General features: G+C 37.7%; 1 protein-coding gene across 2 annotated transcripts in view; it reads left to right on the top strand.

Annotated features, from left to right (window-relative positions):
- The window catches only part of SPATA17 (spermatogenesis associated 17), a 217,263-nt gene that overhangs the window by 44,613 nt on the left and 152,204 nt on the right, over positions 1 to 20,446 (top strand). For both annotated transcript variants that reach the window (XM_070474511.1, XM_070474510.1), the window contains exon 4: positions 6,903 to 6,953. In XM_070474511.1, the coding sequence (XP_070330612.1) occupies positions 6,903 to 6,953 (51 nt within the window). The remainder of the gene's footprint in view (positions 1 to 6,902; positions 6,954 to 20,446) is intronic.

Here is a 20,446-nt window from a genome sequence, read left to right as displayed (position 1 = left end):
AAATTCTACTATACCAAAATATTTCCATCCAGCTTTTAAATAATTTTCAAAGCAACACCAGCTGACTTATCCAGTCCTGGAGTGTTATGCGTTCTTCACTATCATTCCCTCACTAACCCGAAATAACAGAACCATTCCAATTTTCCTTTATGATTTGATTCCTTTTTCCTTCCTGAATGACAGCTATTTTTGTTTATTTTAGTTTTCAACCTCCATTTCAGATCTTCCTGCTGACTTTTATAATGCTGTATCTGGCAACATGACCCAAATTTGTCCATGTGAAGAAGTGAGGACTGTTGATTCATAACCTTGAAACTCTCCCCTGTTAATAGGGATGTACTCTGACTCTCCTTTTCCATTAGCAGTGGATCTCTAGGCACCCGGGGCGTGCTCAGTTGATATGCACGGCAGGCCTGCTGGATTCCTGCTGTGGATTCCCTGCAACCTGCTCTTCCTCTTGGGTACTCAGATGGTCGTACTGTTTTGGTCCCCTTCTTGTTTTCAGCTGTATAATGTTCTAAGTAGCTTGTCCTTACCACTCCTTGTTTTGTTTCATAAATGGTGAAGTGAATACAGTCATTTCTGTAGATGATAGTACCAGAATAATGCTGAAATGTATCATCTATCTCTTGGAAAACTATCACTTTGAGTGTTATCTGAGTGAATTCACCAATATAACCTATACAGGACAACTGTGTACATCTTGTTATCCTTTTCAGTTTCCTTTCTCCATTCATGCTAAGTCGCTTTTCATTCTGTCCAACTGTTTGTGGCTCCATAGACCATAGCCCTCCAGGCTCTTCTGTCCATGGGATTCTTAGGCAAGAATAATGGAGTAGGTTGCCATTTCCTCCTCCATGGGATCTTCCTGACCCAGGGATCGAACCTGCATCTCTTATGTCTCCTGCATTGGCAGGTGGGTTCTTTACCACTAGTGCCACCTGGGAAGCCCATATTTTACCATTACATAGTTTATATTGTATTTAATATCAATTATACACTCTGAAAGCAGCTACCCTAATATACATGATTAATTCTATATACATTATCATGAGATAAATAAATATATATAGAACACTATAGATCTAAACAGCTCAATGTTATGTTTTTAAATTGAGCTAATTCAGTAAATAATATATATGGCCACCATATTAACAGAACTTGATTAAAACTTTTTGTTAACGTAATATCACTAGCCTATGATAGAACCATTTAATTTATAAAAATAACTCACATTAAAAAATAGAGTATCCTTCAAATTATAAAAATAATGTTATTGCCAAAAAGGCTCACAATATGTATATACTTCTTATCATTTTACTGTTCTGCTTACAAAATTTTTGTATTTGATTAATATTTAGAAAAGTAAAAATAGAAAGATTCTGTTAGCTTTAAGTGGAACGAAGGGTATCATCTATTATCAACTCTCATTATGTGATGTGATGATAAATACCAGCAGGTTTGTTTTTTAATGGATAGTAAAAATGCATAAAATTTTGGTCATTATTTTTAAAACTGGTGAGATTGACATAGTTGCTTGTACGGATATTTTTATTTCTTTTCATTAGATGAATGAATGTACTATATATAGCCTAATTCATTTTCCAAATCTGTTTGTCGGGCTTTCAGGTCAGTTATACATTAAGGCAACATTTATCTCTCTTTAATGTTAGAGCAGAAGACTGAAACATAATCTATTTTTCCCCCTCAGGATCTGGCATTTTAAATATCAAAGGCTGGATAAGTTAAGACTCTGACTTCCTAATATTAATTTAAAACTTTACTAACATTTTCATTATAATTATATGAATATAAGTTTAGTTTACTTTGTTTTAAAGATATATTAACTTTGAGAAGCGATATAATTGGCTTTTAATTTTTTGTGTGTGGTGGAAGAAGAAAGGTTATTTTAACAATAAGCTGTTGATAATGACCATATTGCTATCAGTGGCCAGCGAACAAGGAAAAGCATATGCACAAAATACTCATGATTATTTGATAATAAATCATTTTAATGATCATACTCAAAATTATAAAATGAGGATGGCACTGATGTGGAAAATAACAAAGGCACAGGCTCCCCAGATCTGTTATCCATATGTGCATAGCTTCTAAAATTTCCAGTGTCATCACTTTACTGCAAATAGTTCCTCTGTATTGCCTGGCCTAGCAGAAAAAGCCAGTTAATCTGGTCAGGTTTGTATAGATGCATCATTCAAATTTAGGCTTCTTGGGTACTCAGTGGTAAAGAACCAGCCTGTCAGTGCTGGAGACGCAGAAGATGTGGGTTTGATCCCTGATTCGGGAAGATTGCCTGGAGGAGGAAATGGCAACCCACTCCAGTATTCTTGGTCTGGGAAATCCCTTGGACAGAGGAGCCTTGTGGGCTGCAGCCCATGGGGTCACAAAAGAGTCAGACACAACAGAGCACACTTACACACACACACACCACTCAGATTTATTATAAACATGTGTTACTTTCTGTTTGTGAGAATGATCAAGCATTTGAAACTCAGATTTTCTTGGCCTCCAACCTAAAGGCTCAACAGTAACAGAAAAGATTGGTTAATTTATGGTATGTTCATGTAGCAAAATATCAATACAGCTATTGTATATAAAAATATATGAAAAAGAAGTTTGAAACTGAGGAAAAGGAAACACCTGTCCTAGGTCTGTCTAAACTAAAAACCTTTATTAGAAATTAAGGCATCAGGAATTTAAGGAGGAGAATTTGCTGAGTTTAAGACTTAAGAGGCGGAGCATGTCTAGTTCCCAGGGTCTGGAACATGGCTATGAAAGTAAGTGGACAGCATTGGGACTTAGAAAAACGGGGCAGTTGTGAGAACAAGTATTTGAGAGTGTTGTGGATACATGGATTTGAAAAGTCTCAAGATAGCAGCTGGAGTTGTGAAGAGTTAGCTCTTTTGCCTGGTTTATTGGAGCAGGGCAGAGAGGCAACAAGGAGGAAAGGAAGAGTGTCCCGGAGGAGGACTGACACCTCCGAAAACAGAGGGAGAGCGATAAATGTAAGAAGTTTGAGAGTTAACAGTGAGGTTTTATTATTATTATTATTATTATTTTGCTGTTGTTGTTCTTTGGGTTTTTGTTGTGGTTGTAGTTTTTCCAGGAGTACTTCCTCCTTGTCTGAACTGGTTTGCAAGTATCCACTGGAGCTGAGAGAATGTCAGCTGCTTCTTGGAGTGGGGGAGAAAAGGTAATTTCTCCTGTAAATACTTAGAAGAAAAACAGAGAGCGAATTTGGTTGGTTAGAAAAGAATGAGAAGACATTTCAGGCAAAGGGAATAGTGTGAGCATGGAAGTGAAGAGAAGATAATTTGATCAGATTGAGTTTTAAAGGAGTGGCCCGGTGAGAGATTGGCTTCCCTGTGGCTCAGCGGTAAAGAATCTGCCCGCCAGTGCAGGAGACGTGGGTACCATCCCTGAGTGAGGAAGATCCCCTGGAGGCGGGCATGGCAATCCACTCCAGTATTCTTGCCTGGAGAATCCTGAGGACAGAGGAGTCTGGAGGGCTGCGGTCCATGGGGCTGCATAGAGTCAGCCATGACTTAGCGACTAAAAGAAGACAAGATAATTGGAGAACAAAATTGGGACCTGATATGGTGAGTTTTGAATATCGCATGAACTGTAAGAGAGTGTTTCTCATTTATCCCCACCCTCGCTCCACACTGTAATTCACCTGATAGAAAAAAAAAGAAATTCAAATACGAAACATGCTCCCATCAATATCACAGATCCATTCCCACCAAATAGCAGCCCTGTCTGAAAGGTCCACATAGGTATTAAGTGCTCAGAAAATTGCTTTTAAAAGAATACAACTTCCAGAAAAAATTTTAGAAGCCTTCTAAAAATTGAGCTAGGTGACATGACAAAGGCCATATAGCGAACAAGTGGTTAATTCAGTGTTCAAATGCTGTGTTTCATCCCAGGAATCCTTTCTACTTTATCTGTTGTAAAAGCAACATATTAATTCTGTTTATCTTTCCTCTTTCTCCCTCTCACTCTCTCATTCCCTTTCTTCATTTGTTCACGAATATTTTGGGAATATCTAAAATTGAATGCCATGTTTTCATTGCATTGAAATTATATTTTATGCTTGAGCTTCATCCCAGATCTTTAGTTTTCCTCTTTAAAACAGACTTAGTACCTTAACAATAAGATATAAAATTAATTTATAGTAAGGAAACTTGAGAATATCTGCTGATGAATTACTATTGTCTGTGGTTCCTAGATATATTATTAATATTTAGTACTTAGGATATGCTTTGCTTATCGAACTTCATGGAATGAATGGAAAACACTTTTAGGACAGACAGAAACCTGAAAAATAATATTAAGAACATAGGCTTTGGTATGAATTATCATTTAACTACTCATGTAACCAAAAGGGCACATATTAGCATAACAAACTTCTTGGCTTAGAATCGAAACATAGAGACTAAGATGAAATTTTTAAAACTTTGGAAGTGTCCAGTGTGTCTCCTAGATAGCTTGTGAAAATGCACAAGTCACAATCAAAAATTATTTTTTAGTGTTTTTTCTTAAACTGTGATAAAATATGTGTAGCATAAAATTGATCATTTTGACTATTTTGAACTGTACCATGCAGTGACATTCAGTCCAGTTGCATTGTCATGCAACTGCCGCCACTGCCCAGCTCCAAAACTCCTCCATCATCTCAAAGGGGAAGTCTACCCAGTAAACAGGATCTGCTCTTCTTCCTCCAGTGCCTGGTAACCACTGTTGTCTGTCTGTCTCTGTGAATTTGACTATTCCAGGTACCTCATAATAAATGAATCATTCAGTGTTTTCTGCCAAGTTTTGCTGGTATTTTCAGAAGCATCTGGGCTAGAGATTGAGAATAGATGCAACATCAATCTGGGCTTCATATAAGAATGATAAGTTAGAATCAAAGTCCTTTTCTACCTTTTAACTAGAAAATTAGTTAAAGTTTAGGTTCAAACGTATTTCTCTCTTCTTTATTCAAAATAAAATTTAGCTTCTTTTGGAATTTTAAGTAAGTAAGTGTTAGTCACTCAATTGTGCCCGACTCTTTGTGACCCCATGGGCTGCAGCCCACCAGGCTCCTCTGTCCATGAGATTTTCCAGGCAAGGATACTGGAGTGGGTTGCCATTTCCTTCTCCAGGGGATATTCCCAATTCAGGGATCGAACCGGGGTCTCCTGCACTGCAGGCAGATTCTTTACCTACTGGGCTACAAGGGAAGCCTCTTTGGAATTTTACTTATAGTTAAATTATATACTTTGAGCCACTAAATGTATAACAGTGACAATCCCTTTCCTAATAACCATCAACTTTGCACCTTAAATACTTTATCTCATTTGATTCTTCACAACAACTCCGTGAAGTATGTGATGTATCATTTTATGAGGCTAGAAGTCAAGACTGGGAGACTTCAAGTACCATATTCAAGCTACCCAGCTGGTAAGAGCAAAGTGAGGAATTGAACTCAGGGCTGTGGCTTGAAAGCTCCCTGCTGCTGGCTGAAGGGCAGCATGAAAAAAGATGAATAATCTCATTTCTGAACCCAACTTTCTCAAACATAAAGCTTCCAATGTGTTTCTTCTGTATAAAAATATTTAATGGTTATATTTGCCCTATGGAAATGCTATATTTAAGTAAATATTTTAAATTCACCTCAACACCAAGAATTATGCCATGCTTGCTATAAGGAAGAAAGAGAATTTAAAATGAAGGAACATCATTGTGTTCATTTGTAAATAACATATTGCAGCCAACTGTTTCCTAATTGCTCAGACTGTTGATAAATAATCCAGTCCTGCTGCTCTCCACAGACAATTTGCTCTGGATCAGATCAGGCAATTCAAACAATACTAATTACAGTGAAACCCTTTTGTATGAATTACTGTTTGTTGCAGGGGAGACAACCCCTATATGAAAGGTTAAGACACTTAACTCTGATTTTTGCTGAAACCTCGCAACTATTATCTAGGCTCAAGTTTTATTAGTCTGATCAGTTTTGATTAAATAAAAATGGATAAAGTTGTATTTTGTGTGGAAAAAAATACGTATTTCAGTGTTTATTGTACTGTCATGAATTATGTTAATTATATCTTTTTAATTGAAAGAACAGATGTGAAAGTTTTATTTAAAGCAATATTTTCATTGAAATAAGCTCTGTTGCTAAATATTTACTGTCACGGAGATTTGTATATGAACAGATAAATGTGTCTGTACCAGAAAGAAACCAAGACTTTAGGAAGTCTTCATTATATCAGGGGATTTGCTATAACATGATATCATTGTATTTATGATTTTATGGTGTTAAAATGAATATTAAATGAAAGAAAATTCCCAAGGATTACTCAGGAGGCAGCTAAGTACATAACATTTTGTACAGATGGTTGGAAGGCACAATTTTGCTCCATCACTGCATCCATATCCTTGAACGATTTCGACTGAAGACAGCATTTCTTTGAATTTTTCATTAAACCAGACGTCTTGAAATATGAATTCCTTTTATGTTTCTGTGAGTTTTGGCTAAAAGAACCCCAGTGAATAAATCATACAATACTACGTGTCACCAGCACTTGTGAATATTTCTGCTTTGTTATTCTATTCTCAGTAGAGCACCATTGATTATCAAACTCAGCGGAGAGCATTTTATGATCATATATCTCCATTAGCTCCTAGTTTGACTACCATAGATTTTTCTGGTTAAGCCTGCATTATGTATTAGGAAGCCTATCTCTTCAATACAAAGTTTGATTTCATTTTTCTAAGCCTAGGACTCTTATTATGTATTATGTATAAAGATTCTTATGTTTTATATGTAAAAATAGGCTGCACTGTCTTTGTGTAAAACTAAAATATATGCCATCTTTTTTTTTCTTGATTCACAGTTAGCGTATTACACTATGAAGATGAATCTCTACAATGCAATGGCTGTCAGGGTAAATATTTCTTCACTTGTTAAACAAATGAAAAGTCAATTGTGCCCTGAATTCGCTTTTAATAAAATGAGCAAACCAGAATAATGCAAATTTGATTGATATGCTAATGGTAAAGAGAGAAAAGAGTACATAGTTAAAAAGTTAGTTATACTAAATAGTCTTGGCAGTATTAAAAATTAGAGTAAAATGTAAAACACGTAATTATCAATGCTTATGTTTTAGAATGTTAATATCTCTGAGCCATGACTAGAGAAAGACTGTAAATATTAATGAAGCAATGTATTAGTTTCCATATGTCATATAGAATATTGTGATAAATAGACGAGCATGGTTCTGGAATATAAGGTTCCTGCCCAATACAAATCAATTAAAAATTATTCATATGATTTCACAGTAATAAAGTCAGTTTCCAGCTTAGACATTTTATTTCTGTCATTTCTGAGTTCATTTTTATGTGTTACTTGCCTAATAGGAAGCTGAATTTTGTGATTATGAAGCTTCCTTGGTTTCTGCACAGATTTGGGAAAGAGCCACAGCAAAAGTATTATTTCTTTTGTATCAATATGATAATAGTTTACTTGTGAAGCTGTTATAAATGGGGAAATTACTTAGGTGAGTTTCATTAATATCCTTAAAACTCATGTTTTAATTTTAATTTTACCTTCTCATATTCTCTTTCATTGATCTATTAATTCTTGTTTCTAGTCATAATGGATTTTATTTTGGGTGAAGCAAGATTGGCAAATACTCTCAGAAAGTCCTGTGTTGAACTAAGGCAGCGAAATTTGCATTATTTTGATGACTTATACTGCTTTGGGAAAGGGCTTTCTTATGCAAGTGTGACTGTATGGGAGCCCAGCCCAGGGGCCATCTCCAATATCTGTCTACCTCTCTGTGTTTCCTTAGGTTAAGGGGAGAAAAAGAAGAGGAAAAAGTAGATTTTTTTTGTTGTTGTTGCTTTTCCTGAACTAGAGGAGAAACTCCAGGTGCACTGGGCTATATTTACCTCTCTTAGAAATACAGTAATATAAGGAAATAATCTGGTTTTCCTCTTTTAACAGGAATGCTTGAGTCTGGGGATTTGGGAGAGTCTAATTCTCTGCACAGTTCAGCTAAAGGCTTAACTTCGGAGCTTAAAATAATGTTAGATTTTTTTTTTTTCTTTTTTGCGCACCTTTGTTAGATACGCCTGTAAAGTAAAAAGCAGTAGATAACAGAGAATCTAAAGCAAATGATGATGGGAGGCTCAAAGGTTCCCAGAGGTCATCAGGGGAGACAGAGGCACAGGAGTCAGGGCTAGAAAAACACATTCTCGTGTTTATTTTTTAGCCCCAAATTTTGTATTGAATTCAGAGCTGGCTTGAATCATTAAGATTTCTTTTACCTTGACTGGGCATGTCTAGGGCCTCCCAGGTGGCGCAGTAGTAAAGAATCTGCCAGAAATGCAGGAGACACAGGTTCAATCCCTGGGTCAGGAAGATACCCTGGAAAAGGAAATGGCAATCCACTCTAGTATTCTTGCTTGGGAAATTCCATGGACAGAGCAGTCTGTCAGGCTACAGTCCATGGGGTCACAAAAGAGTCAGACACAACTGAGCAACTAAACAACAACAATAACAACAGTCATGTCTAAGAAATCCACATCAACCCAAACCACTCAAAAGGTAGTGTTTTTGAGTTATTCTAACATCATACTCGGAGAAGGCAATAGCACCCCACTCTGGTCTCTTGCCTGGAAAATCCCATGGATTGAGGAACCTGGTAGGCTGCGTTCCATGGGGTCACTAAGAGTTGGACATGGCTGAGCAACTTGACTTTCAATTTTCACTTTCCACTTTCATGCACTGGAGAAGGAAATGGCAACCCACTCCAGTGTTCTTGCCTGGAGAATCCCAGGGACGGGAGAGCCTGGTGGGCTGCCGTCTATGGGGTCACACATAGTTGGACACGACTGAAGTGACTTAGCAGTAGCAGCAGCAACATCATACTAAAATCTGTATTTCCTAATGTTACCAAACCAAACTTGGGTCCACCTGCCCCCAGATAGTGAAGCTAATCTACTGACACCAGTTTGTGGTGAAGAAATGTGCACTGTTTACTGCATGAATGAAGCAAGGAGTCCAGGCAGCTAGTGCTTAAAAGGCCCAAACTTCCTGAAGGCTTTCAGGGAAAGGTTTTTAAGGACAGTGTAAGGGTGGGGAGTTATGGGGTGGGTGGTCAGCTCATGGACATTCTTCTGGTTAGTGGTGAGGTAATTGGGAGTCAAGAAAACCAGGTCCAGCGGGTCTGGGAGTCTGGGGTCTCCATGCTTGTGGGCAGTATCCAGTTCACTTTTCCCACCTGGTGGGGGTTTCAGTATCTGCAAAGCAGCCATGTGAAAGGGCATGGCTCAGAGTATTAGCTATAATTCTTGAGGAGGAGCTAAAGTTCTTTGACTTTGTTTAATGGCTAAACAATTTTTATTAATATTTTTCTTGATTGACTGTTTTCCTTTCTTTCTGCATTTTCTCACTTCTCTGATTAAATGTACTCTTTAGAAATTTAGGGAAGGCCTAGGAAGCTAGAGTTTTTCTACAAATAAGAGGAAGTTGGAGGACATGGGGTAGGGTTCTTTTCCATGAAGGCCGCATAGGATCCTGCTCAATTACACCTAATAGCATTGCCCAGTCTCACCTTTTCTTTGATTAATATCAGTGGATAATGTTGAACTCTGCCTTGGTCCTGTGGTCTTAGAACACAGCAAACTTGAACGCACCACCCCCGCCAACTCGTGTTTCAGAAACAGCTTACTGCAAACAAAAACAAAAACCACCCTTTCCCACATGACTTAGGTAAGAGGCACAGATGCCTGCTTGTTCACTTATAGCAAAGCCAGACACAGTCCCCCAAATTCCTCCTTCACCTCAGAAGTGATTAGCTGAACTGTTTGTCCCCACTGATCAACTGGGAAAAAACAGGTTCATTAACCAAGCTGTGGGTAAGTTTCTGTCTTTCTCCCAGGTCCCTTGACTTTAGTCAGCACGTGGAGTCTCCTTAGTTCCTTCTCCTGAGAATGGGCTTTGGGGTAAAGCATTCTCTAATCTGCTATCTGATTATGCCGCCCTTTCATTCCCACTTGCCCACATCAGGCCCTTCCCAGCCATGTTCACACCTTCTTATAAAAGAAAAACTCTTTTTGCCTAATTTCCACCCTGCTTGCAATTGTTATGGCCAAAGATTCTCCGTGTCTCAATAGCCCACCTCCATCTCCTGCAGGAGTCATTCACCCCCAGTGTCTTGCAATAATTCTTTCAAGTCAAGTCTCTCCTGGTTATGTCCAGATTTTTTTTTTTTAATTTGACACATTCGGGGAGACAAGAATAAAGGTGGGAATGCAGTGGTTATTAAATGAAAGGAAGGAAGACTTCAGCATTACTTGGAGGTTGAAATGATCCACTGAGGAATTCTTGCGAGGCTCTATGGAGTGTGTAAATACAACTGTGGGAAATTTGAAATAGAAACACTTCTCTGCAAAGATGTCCAAAGACTTCTTTCAGAGATTTGGATGAGTTAATTTGGTAACTTGGTAATGAGGAATCAGGAATAAGGCTCACTTGCATAGAGGCTGGTTTGATTGCCTAACAAAGATTAATTTTTAGCATGGGGTGATCACATGGCCAGAACTGAACTTACTTGTGAGTGGACATGGGCACATCTATTTGTAAGTGGATTTCTTTGCAGGAGGGTGCTCTGAAAATTTTGCTCTCTGCGGTAGTGAGAGGCTAAAGAGACCAATGCATGGTCCACATTCCTTCTATGTTGTACACATCTGAAGCTTACAACCCTCACTGGATACCAGCAGCTGAAGTTTTACTTCTAATCTCTACAACTCTGCATTTTCAGTTTATAAGCTGCCAAGTAATTTTTCTCAAAAGAGTTACCCTTTTAGTAGTTTAAATATGGATGGGTGACAGTAAGTGTATAGGAGGAAGAATTTCTAACAGTAACTGATAACTACAGAAAATATATTTGGCCAATAATAATCAGACAGGTATATTTTTATATATGAACCTGAATCATATAGTATAAAATTAAAAAAAAAAACACTTTTGTCTTACTCTGCTTCATATACTGAGTCAATTGCAAATTATGTATTTGACTATTTACTCCTAGCATGACAAATTATATTCAATTGTGAGAGGCCAGTGGAGCATTTCTGAAAAGAGAAGGAATTGAAAATTTTCATTTGTGGCTTATCCATTCCTAAATAGATGTCACTTTTGTATAATGAAGAATAAATTATATATATATATATATGATTGTTTAATGACACAGTTATTCATATCTCGATTTACTGCATTTATTTTTTAAAGGGTCACCTTTTCTCTAAAGACTTTATGATCCCCCACCCATGTAGAATTGATCACTGTCTTTTTTTATGTCCCTGTTTTACCATCAACATACTTCTGTTATAGAACCTGTAACAGTTTATTATCTTTACTAATTTACAGGCCTGTATCCACTCCTCACACACTGTACGCCCCTTGGGGCCCGGATCCTATCTTCTCAGTCTTTAAATCTACAGTTCCTGGCTTATACTAGGTGGTTAAATAAATGGCCCTGAATAAATCAATGGATATTGGCTCATGCTTTTTTAAACGAGGAGTAAAAACAAAAACAAAAACTGTTTGCTTCAAGTACTCCTTAAAAGACAAAAAATCATGTCTAAGTCCCTTAGTGGCCTTATTGGAAATTATCTAAGCCCTTATTGGGAGATCTTTAAGGCTTTCTTGAGTGCTTGATTAGGCTAGGTGGTGTAGGTAAACTGTACATAGGAAGGTAATATTTGGTCAGTGTAATTCACATGTGAATGGAAGGTCTCATGAGCTTTGGGACCTTGCCAAAGTGTTAAAAGACTTACAGGCTTGAAGGAGGTCTGCTATGATATCACCTGCTATTAGCACCCACACTGTGGCTGTACAAAACCCCTGCTACTGATTTGCAGCTTGGCCAGTGACAGTCAATTAATACAGCAATAAATTGCTCAGTAAATTTTTATCTTAGCTCCCAAGGCCCTACTCCTCGTGTTTCTCCATGCACCACTTTATTGCCTTTCTGGTCTTTAATTTGAATTTACTCCAAATTAGAGTTCTGCTTTTCCTCCAGCATCTTGTCTACTCCATTGTGGATCTCATTCAAATTTGTCCTCCAACATTTTCTTTTTCGGTTCTTGCTCTTTGAACAGCTTTTAATATCTTATGCAGATGTCTGAGTTGATTCATTTGCTCAACTTCTTTCTCTCCCAGGTTCATCTAGATGTATGATAGTGTATCTTTTTACAGACTAAAGAACTGACCCTCCATTTCAGATGCTAGTGAGCATTCACTTAGGCATTAGGGTATCACCTCAGACCCTCCAAACAGGTGACTCATAGAATCAGTGTTCTAATAATAGTACTAATATAAAGATGAACAGCAATATTACTTTATGTGTAGAAACTCCACTTAAAAACACCCACACATAGTTTAAAAAAAAAAGTGCTCTTTAGTGAAATTCTTTCATCTGTCCTAAAGGTTTTTTACTTGTTCCTTTTCTCCAGTACTTTGATTTACAGTTTGCGACATCCAGAATTTTTTGCTTCTCTGTGGCTTTTGCTTACTCGCTGAACCCATCTAGAGGGAAGCCTATTGTATGCAACGGCACATATAGCTAATTCTTCCATTTCTCAGGATACATCCATTCAGCCTCAACTGTGTCTTTGAGCCCCCATTTCTGTAGTAGAATGGTTCCAGGTTCTCATACTTACTACCCGAGCATGAATGGATATAGGTGGTAGATAACTTGAATATACTTAGTCAAACCAATTGCCAGTCAGAGCTATATGTCTCTGAGGAAAGAGACTGCAATACCACATATTCCCAAATCTTAGTAAATCAGAACCATTGGTAAATAATAATGACGTGCATGTATGCTCAGTCGCTTAGTTCTGTCTGACTCTTTGTGACTCTATGGACTGTAGCCCACCAGGCTCCATGTCCATGGGATTTTCTAGGAGAGAATACTGGAATGGGTTGCCATTTCCTCTTTCAGGGGGTCTTCCTGACCCAGGGATTGAACCCATGTCTCCTGTGGCTCTTTCATTGACAGGAGGATTCTTTACCACTGTGCAACATTAATAGTTGGCAATTGCCTAGCAGTTACTGCTCTCTAGGCACCTAAATATTTTAAATACTTTTAACTATTTCCTGAAATGATCAACTCTCTTTTCTTTTGTTCAGTTGCTCAGTTGTGTCCAACTCTGCACGGACATGGCAGCACACCAGGCTTCCCTGTCCATCACCAACTCCCGGAGCCTGCTCAAACTCATGTCCATTGAGTCAGTGATGCCATCCAACTGTCTGATCCTCTGTTGTCCGCTTCTCCTCCTGCCTTCAGTCTTTCCCATCATCAGGGTCTTATTTTCTAATGAGTCACCTCATCGCATCAGGTGGTCAAAGTATTGGAGCTTCTGCTTCAGCATTAGTCCTTCCAATGAATATTCAGTATTGATTTCTTTTAGGATTGACTGGTTTGATCTCCTGCAGTCCAAGGGACACTCAAGGGTCTTTACCAACACCACAGTTCAAAAGCATCAATTCTTCGGCCTTTAGCCTTCTTTATGGTCCAACTGTCACATCCATACATGACCACTGGAAAAACCATAGCTTTCACTAGACAGATTTTTGTTGGCAAGGTAATGTCTCAGCTCTTTAATATTCTGTCTAGGTTTGTCATAACTTTTCTTCCAAGGAGCAAGTGTCTTTTAATTTCATGGCTGCAGTCACCATCTGCAGTGATTTGGAGCCCAAGAAAATCAAGTCCGTCACTATTTCCATTGTTTCCCCATCTATTTGCCATGAAGTAATGGGACCACTGACAAAATGTGGTCCACTGGAGAAGCGAATGGCAAACCACTTCAGTATTCTTGCCTTGAGAACCCCATGAACAGTATGAAAACGCAAAAAGATAGGACACTGAAAGATGTACTCCCCAGGTTGGTAGGTGCCCAATATGCTACTGGAGATCAGTGGAGAAATAACTCCAGAAAGAATGAAGAGACAGAGCAAAAGCAGAAACAACACCCAGCTGTGGATGAGACTGGTAATGGAAGCAAGGTCTGATGCTGTAAAGAGCAATATTGAATAGGAGCCTGGAATGTTACACCCATGAACCAAGGCAAATTGGAAGTGGTCAAACAGGAGTTGGCAAGAGTGAATATCGACATTTTAGAAATCAGAGAATTAAAATGGACTGGAATGGGTGAACTTAACTCCGGTGACCATTATATCTACTACTGTGGGCAAGAATCCCTTAGAAGAAATGGAGTAGCCATCATAGTCAACAAAAGAGTCTGAAATGCAGTGCTTGGATGCAATCTCAAATGTTCATTTCTAAGGCAAGCCATTCAACATCATGGTAATCCAAGCATATGCCCCGACCAGTAATGTTGAAGAAGCTGAAGTTGAACAGTTCTATGAAGACCTACAAGACTTTCCAGAACTAACACCCAAAAAAGGCATCCTTTTCATTATAGGAGACTGGAATGCAAAAGTAGGAAGTCAAGAAACACCTGGAGTAACAGGCAAATTTGGCCTTGGAGTACACAGTGAAGCAGGGCAAAGGCTAATAGAGTTTTGCCAAGAGAACGTACTGGTCATAGCAAACACCCTCTTCTAACAACACAAGAGAAGACTACACATGGACATCACCAGATGGTCAACATCAAAATCAGATTGATTGTATTCTTTGCAGCCAAAGATGGAGAAGCTCTATACAGTCAGCAAAAACAAGACCAAGAGCTGAATGTGGCTCAGATCATGAACTGCTTATTGCCAAATTCAGGCTTAAATTGAAGAAAGTAGGGACAACCACTAGTCCATTCAGGTATGACCTAAATCAAATCCCTTATGATTATACAGTGGAAGTGAGAAATAGATTTAAGGGGCTAGATCTGATTGACAGAGTGCCTGAAGAACTATGAACAGAGGTTCGTGACATTGTACAGGAGACAGGGATCAAGACCATCCCTAAGAAAAAGAAATGCAAAAAAGGAAAATTGCTGTCTGAGGAGGCCTTACAAATATCTGTGAAAAGAGAAGCGAAAAGCAAAGGAGAAAAGGAAAGATATTCCCATTTGAATGCAGAGTTCAAAAGAATAGCAAGGAGAGATAAGAAAGCCTTCCTCAGTGATCAGTGCAAAGGAAGAGAGGAAAACAATAGAATAGGAAAGACTAGAGATCTCTTCAAGAAAATTAGAGATACCCAGGGACATTTCATACAAAGATGGGGCTCAATAAAGGACAAAAATCGTATGGACCTAACAGAAGCAGAAGATATTAAAAAGAGGTGGCACAGAAGAACGGTACAAAAAAGATCTTCATGATCCAGATAATCACAGTGGTTTGATCACTCACCTAGAGCCAGACATCCTGGAATGTGAAGTCGAGCAGGCCTTAGGCAGCATCACTACAAATAAAAGTAGTAGAGGTGATAGAATTTCAGTTGAGCTATTTCAAATCCTAAAAGCTGATGCTGTGAAAGTGCTGCACTCAATATGCCAGCAAATTTGGAAAACTCAGCAGTGGCCACAGGACTTGAAAAGGTCAGTTTTCATTCCAGTCCCAAAGAAAGGCAATGCCAAAGAATGCTCAAACTACCACACAATTGCACTCATCTCACATGCTAGTAAAGTAATGCTCAAAATTCTCAAAGCCAGTCTTCAACAATATGTGAGCTGTGAACTTCCAAATCTCAAGCTGGTTTTAGAAAAGGCAGAGGAACCAGAGGTCAAATTGCCAACATCCAATGGATCATTGAAAAAGCAAGAGAGTCCCAGAAAAACATCTATTGTTTCTTTATTGACTATGCCAAAGCCTTCGACTGCATGGATCACAATAAACTGTGGAAAATTCTGAAAGAGATGAGAATACCAGACCACCTGACCTGCCTCCTGAGAAATCTGTATGCAGGTCAGGAAGCAACAGTTAGAACTGGACATAGAACAACAGACTGGTTCCAAATAGGAGAAGGAGCATGTTAAGGCTGTATATTGTCACCCTGCTTATTTAACTTCTATGCAGAGTACATCATGAGAAACACTGGGCTGGAGGAAGCACAAGCTGGAATCAAGATTGCTGGGAGAAATATCAATAACCTCAGATATGCAGATGATACCACCCTTATGGCAGAAACTGAAGAAGAACTAAAGAGCCTCTTGATGAAAGTGAAAGAGGAGAGTGAAAAAGTTGGCTTAAAGCTCAACATTCAGAAAACTAAGTTCATGGCATCTGGTCCCATCACTTCACGGCAAATAGATGGGGAAGCAGTGGCTGACTTTATTTTTTTGGGTTCCAAAATACTGTAGATGTTGACTGCAGCCATGAAATTAAAAGACGTTTAATCCTTGGCAGGAAAGTTATGACCAACCTAGACAGCATATTAAAAAGCAGAGACATTACTTTGCCAACCAAGGTCTGTCTGGTCAAGGTTATAGTTTTTCCAGTAGTCATGTATGGATATAAGAGTTGGACTATAAAGAAAGTTTAGTGCTGAAGAACTGATGCTTCTGAACTGTGGTGTTGGAGAAGACTCTTGAGAGTCCCTCAGACTGCAAGGAAATCCAACCAGTCCATCCTAAAGGAAATCAGTCCTGAATATTCATTGGAAGGACTGATACTGAAGGTGAAACTCCAATACTTTGGCCACCTGATGCGAAGAGCTGACTCATTGGAAAAGACCCTGATGCTGGGAAAGATTGAAGGTAGGAGGAGAAGGAGGTGATAGAGGATGAGATGGTTGGATGGCATCACCGAATCAATGGACATGAGTTTGGGTAAACTCTGGGAGTTGGTGATGGACAGGGAGGTCTGGCGTGCTACAGTCCATGGGGTCTCAAAGAGTCAGACATGACTGAGAGACTGAACTGAACTGATTGAATGGGACCAGATGCCATGATCTTTTTTTTTTAATGTTGAGTTTTAAGCCAGCTTTTCCACTCTCCTCTTTCACCTTCATGAAGAGGCTGTTTACTTCCTCTTCACTTTCTGACCATCTCTCTGGATATCATTATAATTCCACTTTGGAAGATGGAAAAATGGAAAGATATCTTGCCCAAGGTCACATAGCTAGTAAGTGACAGTGTTAGGAATTGAACCCAGGAGGTTTGGTACCCACATTCCTGTTATTTCTAGTCACTTATAGTCTTGCCTTTACTTCTAGCCTTCCTCCCCTTTCTTCAGAAATCTAGATGAGAGCTATTATATGAACCCTAGACCAAACTCTTAGGGAAATTTTATTACTTTCACTCCATTAAACTGACCCTGGTAATTCATGAGCGTTTTTACTGGTAGCACATTCCATTCAGGGAATTCTAAATTTAGTGATAATTTGTAGAAAAATAAGTTGAGACATCCCAGTTCAGTGTCACGTGCTTTCCCTTGTAGGCAGAATTGGATGGCTTAGTATGAATAACCTCACCTTATAAATGAATATTTGAGCTGTAGGCTTCACATATTGCTATTGTTAACACAGAATTTGACATCCATCATAACCCCAGATAAAATACCGTTCTTAATACAATTTTAAATTAATTTCTTATAAGATGTAGCAAACTAAAAGCGAAACTGTCTTTTCTTTCCTACTTGAACTACAGGATGCAAATCACATAGATTTTTGTGATTCAAAAATTGTAATTTGGTTGTATTTGAGCCTCCTCCAAGCCTGTTTTGGACCCTGAAAAATTAATGGGAAAGAGGATCCCAACTTTGTTAAAACTTTAGAAGCCCCACCAAATAGTTCCTGGGACTGCTATTCTTCAACCGCAGCTCTCTCTCTTTGTACATTAACTCTTAGAATATACTGGTCTTCAATAAACTCAGCTTAATGAGGAGCCATAATCTGGCACAGACTTTGGAAGTTAGCGGAGGCAAACTGAGCATTATTGATTCCTTGCAATACCTTTGAAAAGCCTCCTTTGGGTCATCTGATACATCTTGAGTTCTCATTTGTCTGTCTGTCCTTGGACAACCAGAATAATCTCATATGCACGCAGATTGTAAGAAGTGCTAATGTGTAGTATCTTGGAGATTTCTCTTCAAAAGTATATGCCATTAGACTTTTCCCTCTTGTTTTCAAAGATCTGTGAGGAATGAAAAATGATAATAATCTAAAACTTAGTAAATTTTAAAGAACTACAGATGTAATTATTTGTTTAAGGTAGAATTTCTTTTACCCTAGAAACTTTATCCTTATCCTCAATCAACCTCAATCAAATATATTTTATTAATGGTGTTCATGGGCTTCTGAACTGAACCTTTATTGTTGCAGTTGTTTTAAATGATTTCACTTAAAATTAATGCCCTAACACATTTTAGTTCAGATAGAAATCCTCACTTTAAGGAAAGTAAGAGCTGTAATAATAAGAGGGCCACTAGAATTAAAGATAACTTAAAACAATCAATTTTCAAAATATGCATATATTTATTGGTTCTTTTAATGTAATAAAAATTTTTGTTTACAAAAATCTAACTCAAAGCATCAATTGACCTTTTTCTTTTGTTTCCTTTTTGTGTCTAAAGTAGGAAAAATATAAGGAAAGTTTATATTCTGTGGCTTTAATCAGAAAATGGTTAAATATGTATCAGATATATAAGGATCCATCTCAATCTCCTAAACTATTCATAACCCTGTTTTCATATTTATACTACTATGAAGTATTTATGTTTAGAATAATGACTCCAAAATCAGATAGAGATAAATAGGTAAAATAATTCAGGAAAAAAATACTGATTCTCTCTTAAAAAAAAAAAAGATTTACTTATTTATTTTATTTATAGCTACGCTGGGTCTTTGCTGCACACGGGCCATTTCCTATTGTGGTGAGGGGAGGATACCTCTAGTTGCAGGGTGCCAGCTTCTCATTGCAATGGTTTCTCTTGTTGTGGAGCATGAGCTCCAGGCACATGGGCTTCAGTAATTGCAGTACATGGGCTCAGTTGCTGTGACTCACAGACTCAAGAGCACTGGCTCAATAGTTGTGGCTCTTGGGCCTAATTGTCCTTCAGCATATGATATCTTCCCGGACTAGGGTTGGAACCCATGACCCCTGCGTTGGCAGGAAGATTCTTTATTATTGAGCAACCAGGGAAGCCCTGATGTTCTCTTACTTACTAGATTATATGTTGGGTTCTAAGAATACAAAACGAGTAAGACACAGTGTTATTCACATAGAAGAAGCTATCCCCAAACGTCAGCCTAAGGAATAAGAGGGGAAAGGATCCTCCAGATAAATCCTAGCTTTTGCTGGATGGTAGGCAGATTTAAATGTTCCATCCCCATGCAAAAAATTATTTCTTTCTCCCTCCTACTACTACTGGTATCAATGTCTTTGTGAAATGATTAAAGAAATTTGTAGAGAAAAGAAGTACAAAGATCAGTAGAGTAGGGAAACAGAATATTAAAGACAAGAAACTGCATATGGAATAATTATCCAAAATCTCCAGATAGCTAAAAAATCTAGTTAAAAAATATATATATCTAGTTTAAAAACATGTCTATTTTTCTATGTGTTGACATGATAATATGGTGTTAATTATATTATATTGAGAAAAATATATAATATGTATTATATATATTATATACAATATATAATTATAATATATATATAGAGAGAATAACTATATTCTCAATATATATTATAATTAAATTCTCAATATAATATTGAGAATTAAAACTTTGATATTACTGGTTTTAAATACCCTATCTTTGAAAATTTGGTAAACCCACTTTTATGTGTTCACTGTATAGTCTTTTCAGAGTGTTCAACATTCTAATAAGTAAAAGTAATGTTATGAATGAGACTCCTGTTTATATGCTCTCATGTGCAACTAGAGCTTTAGTCCTAGGCAGGTTATCATCAGTGAGTTTGTCTTTCATATTGATTTTAATTTTAGATATGAAAATGTTTTTTCTGTCTTTTGACAGCATTAAAATTACTGTGAATTTTAAGGAATAATAATAAACCCAATGGAGGGAAAATATTTTCTATGAACAGATGGCTTTTGATATATCAAGGTTTTGCCATTTATTTTAGTGCTTAAAATAAACATTATTTATAAGACCACTTACATTTTGATGTTACTTAATGAGGAATATGCATCATTGATTTGACTAGCTTAAGAGGTCATTTAGAACTTGCCCGTTAACAAGCTGTAATCTGCTGAGCATGCAGTGACTTTGTTTAAAATTATCTATTCAGAGCTGATCAATGACAATAATTGTTTTATACCTATCACTTCTGAAAGTTGCTAATTACTTTGAAGGACATGAACACTAGCCCTTTTTTGGGAAGATGTAACCCACTCACCTTGAAATTAAGAAGAACATTATCAAAAATTATCTTGCCTCTTGAAAATATTTTGTTTTTTTAAAAAATTAAAAGTCTATTCACTAGTACTGGGATATCAACAGGAAATTTA

The sequence above is a fragment of the Odocoileus virginianus genome, chromosome 11 (genome assembly GCF_023699985.2).
Source record: "Odocoileus virginianus isolate 20LAN1187 ecotype Illinois chromosome 11, Ovbor_1.2, whole genome shotgun sequence".
NCBI classification, from domain to species: Eukaryota; Metazoa; Chordata; class Mammalia; order Artiodactyla; family Cervidae; genus Odocoileus; species Odocoileus virginianus.
The sequence above is the reverse complement of the archived record's forward strand: the minus strand, read 5'-3'. Positions and strand labels throughout refer to the sequence as shown.